The 7,425-nt window shown below is 33.0% G+C and overlaps 2 protein-coding genes across 2 annotated transcripts; one reads left to right on the forward strand and one right to left on the reverse strand.

The window, feature by feature from the left end:
* The first annotated feature begins 2,114 nt into the window (after nt 1-2,114).
* On the forward strand, nt 2,115-3,200 carry LOC120254382. Its single transcript, XM_039262486.1, has one exon. The coding sequence runs from the start codon at nt 2,115-2,117 to the stop codon at nt 3,198-3,200; it is 1,086 nt and encodes a 361-aa protein (XP_039118420.1).
* Nucleotides 3,201-6,662: 3,462 nt separating this feature from the next.
* On the reverse strand, nt 6,663-7,124 carry LOC120254383 (spore wall protein 1-like). The gene has a single exon (XM_039262487.1). It carries the CDS (start codon nt 7,122-7,124, stop codon nt 6,663-6,665), a length of 462 nt encoding a protein of 153 aa, XP_039118421.1.
* Nucleotides 7,125-7,425: the final 301 nt, after the last annotated feature.

The raw sequence follows: 7,425 nt of genomic DNA on the forward strand, positions 1-7,425 counted from the left end.
TAATTGTTTGCTTAGGTATGCAATGCTTCTCATTTTAATCCTATTTTGTTGATGCTAATGAGGTCCCACTTCTCAAGTTTATTTTGTTGCTTGGTTTATTAGATTACTTTAGTGGAAGTGATAGGTATGGTCTTCCATGTTGGCATTGTTCTTGATTATTTACATGTTTTAGTCAAAAGTCTAAGTGCAGGGTCTTGTCCGTGCTAAGCTTGGCTGATTATATATTTTTATGTCCTTTGTTTGTGATAGTATAAGATACTTCCAGTTGTCTTCCACATGCTTCTGTCAAGTAACATAGATGCTATAATGTGGACCCTAGTTCTTTAATAATAATCTTGAAGCCTTTTAGTTCTCTTCTATCTCTATATCTCTATGAGGACCACAATTCATTACATTAAAAGCTTTTTGATTTAGTTAAGGAGGAGGCCTTGTGTGAATCAATGAAACAATGCATCTCTCTTTCTCTCACTCCCACTCTCTCTCACTGTAGAAAGAGAAATAAATGAATACTTATTTATGAGCAAAGAGAAATTGAGCATCAATGCATGCATGCGTGAATAGAAGCATTTAAAGCAATGGACCTTATCAATGAGAATTCCAAACATATGAAATTCGTATGTGCATGAGTTTAGATGAGACAAATTTGTCACCTGTTTTCCCATGCTTTCAAATCATTGGGAGTTTTATAGACTATGTTGGAGTTTGAATTCTCAAGAATGTCTTTTCCATTAATCATTAGTTAGAATAGAGAAATGCTCACATATTAAATTTTTTTAATTCTCTAGTTTATACTAGTATTTTAATATTTCAGTATTGGTTGATGTGTTATCTAACAATGATTTTATATGTACATATAGTTAACATAGCCATTTTCTATTCTAAAATCTTGCAAATCTTCATATCTGTCATTTTCCTTTGAGTAATATGATAAGTTTGCTTAATTGATTAGTGTGACATTGACTGAGATTGGAATTGGGATTACTGTTTGGTTTACCTAATAATAGTCCAGCCCAAGCATATTTAGTATTGGACACCATGTGTTTTTCCATGTGAATGCAATAGAGACATTGGAATATGTTTAACTTATGATGTACCCTTTTACTGTGATGTTGAGTTTGAAAATATACTAGTCTTAATTCAATGTTGTTATTCATAGATCTCTTGATTCAAACTTTTGATGGATTGTTCAAGCTTTTGATAGATGCGTTAAAATAAGCTACATCTATTGTAGAAGAAATCATCACATCATTGAGTTTTAAGCTCAAAATTCATTAGACTTGTGATATTTGGATATCAGGAACCATCAAGTGAGATTTTTCACAGAGATTTGTTTACTTTGTATCATCAAGAGGTTTGTTACATTTAAGCTCCCTTTGTGCAGAGCATCCTCTTTTCCATTCCAAGGTTAGTTTTCTTCACTGCATTAAATCTCCAATAAAAGTATAAATAGAGCATGTTAATTTTGCATTAAAACACAATTAATTAATTATTGATTGCAATGGTTTGCACGTTGGTATATGTTAATAAACCATAAATGATTTTTCTTCAGTGAAACCCAAACTAAGTCTATGTTGCTCAAAGAATTTGAAGACTAATGTTGACAAGTCAAAAGTGAAGACAGAGGCTAGAAACTTTCTTGTTATAATGTTCTTATCCAAAATTGAGTAAATAAATAAATAATCAAAATCACCCATTTTATTATTTCTAACTTTTTTTTTTTCAATTTTTTTCCATTTCAAACTATTTTCTCATTAACTTTTGGAGTAAATCAATTATATTTTCATAAACTTTCTTTTCTCTTTTTAGAAAATAATGACTGAAATTTTTTAACCTTATACATAAATTTTTTATTTGTGATTTTCATAAATTTTTTTCCCAAGTGTTTTTATTTGTGAATTATGTATATATATATATATATATAGTATAATTTTTTTTTTCATATTCTCATTGTTTGTTTAGTTAAGCATCACATTATTTTTGTAATTGTTTTGGGAGGCACTAACATTTTAATTTATGATCTTATAGTTGAAAATACATGTGAGTGTCTCATTTTTCTTTTGTTTATTAATTATATATATTTTTTGAAATGAATTATTTTTTTAATCTATAGAAACATGGATAAGAGTTGGATGCATGCTAGAAAATGGTCATCTCAATATGTCGAAGGAGTGAAAAGTTTTATGAAATTTGTGGAAGAGAAATTGGGTAGTCACTGTGATATTCAATGCCCATGTATAGATTGCTTGAATGTGTATAAAAAAAACCAAGGTCAAGTGTATGAGCATTTATTGCTCAGAGGGATTGATACATTCTACACGATATGGATTCATCATGGAGAGCCATCTAACTATACATATGGAAGACATGGTGGTGAGAATGAAAATGATTTTGATGCCAGTGATATGTCTTACAATGATAGGGAAGAAGATGATGGTATCAATGACATGTTAGATGATTTTGGTAATTTTATTAATAATTTGGAGAGTACAACTGACAACGGTGTTTTTGTCAACCACATAATAACAGAGGATGCATTTGGGAAACTATTAAAAGAAGCTCAACAACGCCTTTACCCTGAATGCTCCCAATTTTCACAATTGTCATTTATTGTGAAGTTGCTCCATTTAAAAGTTTATAATAAATGGGGCAATAAATTATTTGACATGTTACTTGAATTGTTGAAAGTTGCTTTGCCTGAAGCCAATACACTACCTAGGTCGTATTATGATGCAAAAAATTTATTGCGAGACTTGGGTTTAGGGTATACATCTATTCATGCATGCAAATATGATTGTACATTGTACTGGAAAGACACTGCAGATCGGGAAGATTGTCTTATTTGTGGCACAACAAGATGGAAAATCAATGATGGAAAAGGGAAGAAAATTCCCCACAAAGTGTTGAGATATTTTCCGGTCATACCAAGGTTGCAGAGATTATTTATGTCAAAGAAGACTGCTACTGATATGAGATGGCATAAAGAAAAACGCGTTAATAATGATACTATCATGCAACATCCAGCTGATTCAAAGGCTTGGAAGCACTTAGATGAGGAGTTCCCATGGTTTGCAGAAGATTATCGAAATGTCCGTCTTGGGTTGGCAATAGATGGATTTAATCCATTTGGTAACATAAGCAAATGGATTATTGTTGGAATTGGACTTAGGCAACCAAACCTAGTGAGTGGGCCAAATATTTAACCGATTGGAGTGAGTGGGTCAATTAGAGAGTCAGATATTGGTTTATTGTATTTTTTTTGGGTTTAATTGTGATATTTATATTTATTTTTATTATGATATATTGTTAGGTGTTGTTCAGTCTTGGGAGGGAGTTCCAGGTCTAGCAAGAAACCTAAGGGAAATCAGGTGAGTTGATAGTGGCTATTATTTAAATTATTGGATAATTATTGTTATTATTTTGAAATAATTATTTAATGGCTAGTATTTTGGAAATGATGGTTTAATTATTTTATTTTATTATGTTTAATTGCTTATACTGTTGAAATATACTTATATTTATTTTTATTTATTTGCCGTTGATTTGCCATGATGATCGTATTGATATACATGATTTTGTATAATTATATGTATTTTCAAATAGTGAAATACACGTAATATGATTTAATTATTTAGTTCATGTGTTTATTTTTGATGGTTACATGCTTTGATTTGGAATGATTTGTGAAACCATATGAGCATATTAAAATGTTTTATCGGCATTGTTTGTGGAATTTGTTTTCATTCCTAGTATAGAAATGGTATTATGGATCTGGACTTTACTGGTTTATGTATTGTTATACTTTTGGCATTGGCTTTGTGGAAAATAATGTTTATTTCCGAGATGTGAATGCTAGTCCTGGATAAGGATCTTGTGATATGATTTATACCGATTGTATTATTGCTATGTCTATATGATGGTTTGGATGGTGACGGCGGGCTAAGGCCCGACTACTGCAGTAGTGGGTTCCCACGGGCCAGCCTTTAGAGGTGGCGTGGTGGACCTGAGTGTTGATTTGTCCAGATCAGGTGGGAGCGTAGAGCCCTGATTGGATGATACATCGGGATCCCGGGGTCACCACATGGGACCGATGGACCAACGTCAAGGTTATGAAGACCTTGGCGGCTCCCAACCTAGTCGTGATGACGGCTAAGTCGGGGGGAGTTTTCGGGCTATGGATTTGAGGATTGTTTTTATATTACTTGTTATTTTGAATTGTGATGAGGGGTGAAGCCCAGCTGTCACTCTTAGGAGAGCAGTCTCTCACAATAATTTGGATTTTTGGAAAAATTGATTTTAATGTTGATTTGTGATGAAATTAAGTTTCAAAAGCTCTTTAAAGTTGTATTTTACCAAAATTTTGGTCTTTGTGAGAGTTTTGAAATTATTTGTTAAAATTGATCTTTATATGCTTTATGTACACTACATTTACTTATTTAAAATTATTGAGCCACTATTGACCAACTAAATGTGCTGTAGCTGCAGGAGCAGGACCCTAGATTGCCTTATCGAGTTTAGAGCTAGGCAAGGTTGAGTCCAAGACTGCAGTGGGTCCTTTTTTTCTTCCTATTTATTGATGTCGTGATCTTGTAGCGGTTGTACCCGCAAATTAGAGTAATTATATTTGTTATATTTATGTATTTGAACCTGTAGTTGGTGTAAAAATATAAATTGTGATTTGTAAGTCTGATTTGGTTTTTGAGGACATCAGTTTCCAGTTAAAAAAAAATTTTTAACTGATGGGTGCCATATTTACCTCGGTAGAAGGGGTGGGTGTGACAGTAGAGACCTAGTCAAAAATTAACCTATTGGGCACAACACATGAACGTACGGGAAAACTTGACAACAACCTCTTCTTATTGTCCAGAGAGTCTTCAGAGTATTCTTCTATAACTTTAACACACTCCCTTACTCAGAAGACCTTCACACCCATCGTATCTCTAAATTTCTCATGCTTGTCAACTGGTAGGGCCTTTGTAAGCACATCAGTAGTTTGATTGTCTGTATTGCAATGTATCAATTGGATAACTCTTTCACTAATCAGTCCCCCAATGAAATGGGATCTAGTATCAATGTGTCTAATTAGTCCTTCCATGTCGTGCAAATTACCAAATCCCCATCATAATTACTACTAATTATTTAATACTCTATTTAAAAATTAATTTGTAAATCACCATAATTAAGATAATTTTATTTTGAGATAAAAATTATAATCATCACATTGTATGAAAAAACACATAAAAATTTTAAAAATAAAAAAATCTAAAGGGAGGTTAATTACCATGATGCTGGGGGTTAAAAAAATATAAAACATAAAAAAAAATAAAAAATGTTGGAAGAGGGGTTTGTAACCCCGGGATCGTGGTTACTGACCCTGATGTCGGTGTTAGTATCTCCAATAAAAATGTATTGTTTAATTACTTTTATTAATTATGATATAATAATTTATTACTATTCACATATTTTTATTATTTTAAATATTTATTTTGAAAATATAAATTTTAAATATATTAGTTAATTATTGTATTAATTACATTTAAGATTTTATTAAATAAATATGTTTTAATGAAATATATAATGCAAATAAATAAAAAGATGAATGAAATGATTGTGGGTCATATTTTATAGTATAATTATTATAGATGATAGTTTAGTAAATATTTCTTTTTGCTTTGTGCTAATTATCAAATCCCCACCGTAATTACTACTAATTATTTAATACCATATTTAAAAATTAAATTCCAAATAACCATAATTAAGATAATTTTATTTTGAGATAAAAAATTATAATCATCACACTGTATGAAAAAACACATCAAAATTTTAAAAAAAAAAAAAATCTAAAGGGAGGTTAATTACCCCAATGCTGGGGTTAATAAAAAATAAAAAATCTTGGAGGAGGGGTTTGTAACACCTAGATCGGGTGTTACTAACCCCGTTGTCGGGGTTAGTATCTCCAATAAAAAATGTTTATTTAATTAACTTTTATTAATCATGATATAATCATTTATTATTATTCACATATTTTTATTATTTTAAATATTTATTTTAAATATAAATTTTAAATATATTAGTGAATTATTTTATTAATTATATTTAAGATTTATTAAATATATATATTTTAATGAAATATATAATGCAAATATTTAAAAAGATGAATGAAATAATTGTGGGTCATATTTTATAGTATAATTATTATAGAAGATAGTTTAGTAAATATTTCTTTTTTGGTTTTCCGGTGAATGTTGGTGCTCAAATTGAAATATTCCCAAAGGTTAGTGCTCAACCAAGATAATTACCCGTTAAAAAGAAGACTCTTTCTTAGTGCTTGACCAAGAAAACCCAGTAAACAAGACCCTCTGGCATTTCTACAAACACTTAAGTTTTTACTGGGCATTTCATCAAACACTTGTTTTTCTTTTCTTCTCATTTTTCAGTGAATCTAGTTCCAACAATCTTGTTATGTGAGTGATTCTTCATGTTTTGATAGGATTTTTTGTCAGCACGGCTATTAATATTTTTTCATTGTTATATTGAATGGTTTTTTCATTAGAGAACTATATGATGATTTCTTTTGTGCTCTAAAACTTGATCTTGATTATGTTGAGGATTTGATTGAATATGGGCCACAGAAAGCGGGCATGGATGTCTAAGGGTAGCGACCTTCATAGGAATGGACCGACTTCGTCTGACTGACCCACATCACCATCCCCACGCCCTTCCCTCTCCGAACCAGCCAAGCAATCCCCACCCGCTTCCCCATCTGCACCTGCCGCGCCATCCCCACTCCCTCGCTCCTCCGCAACCAAGCCACTATCCCCACCCCCTTCCCCCTCCACACCCGATCCTTCATTCCAACTCCCTTCGCCCTCCGGACCCGCACCATCTTCCCCAATCTCCTCCCCCTCCGGACCCGCGCCACCATCCCCTGTCCCTTCCCACTCTGGACTGGTGTCATCTTGTCCATTTCCTTCCTGCTCTGAACCGGCGAAGCTATCTCCACCCGCTGTACCACCAGTCAATGTCGGCGAAAATGTCGATGTGGTCTCTACAATTGAATCACTAACATCCTTGAGAAATGATCTGCCCCCTTCTTCAGATGAGAAGTTAGGAAACGTGGAGGACATCGACACTAACCCACCAACTCATAATGAAGTACCGAATGTGGAGGACATCCACACTGACTCCCCGAATCCAAAACCGTCTCCGTCGACAGGTGCGAAACCATCAACTGACACTACTGATGAAGCGTCAGTTGTCATCCCAAAACCAATACCGGAGACGGCATCAATTGATGAACAGGCAGTGGTACCGACCAAACAAGTTACTAAGACTTTTAGGGTACCACGGAACAAACGTCCTACCAGATTTATGAGATTAAATAAAGTCGAACAACTGACAATCAGCCACTTTCTAAACTGTCCGATG

Source organism: Dioscorea cayenensis, unplaced genomic scaffold (assembly GCF_009730915.1).
Source record: "Dioscorea cayenensis subsp. rotundata cultivar TDr96_F1 unplaced genomic scaffold, TDr96_F1_v2_PseudoChromosome.rev07_lg8_w22 25.fasta BLBR01000432.1, whole genome shotgun sequence".
Taxonomy (NCBI): Eukaryota; Viridiplantae; Streptophyta; class Magnoliopsida; order Dioscoreales; family Dioscoreaceae; genus Dioscorea; species Dioscorea cayenensis.

Coding starts and splice junctions, on each gene's coding strand:
- LOC120254383 (XM_039262487.1), bottom strand. CDS start 7,124: ATGTCCTCCACGTTTCCTAACTTCTCATCTGAAGAAGGGGGCAGATCA.
- LOC120254382 (XM_039262486.1), top strand. CDS start 2,115: ATGGATAAGAGTTGGATGCATGCTAGAAAATGGTCATCTCAATATGTC.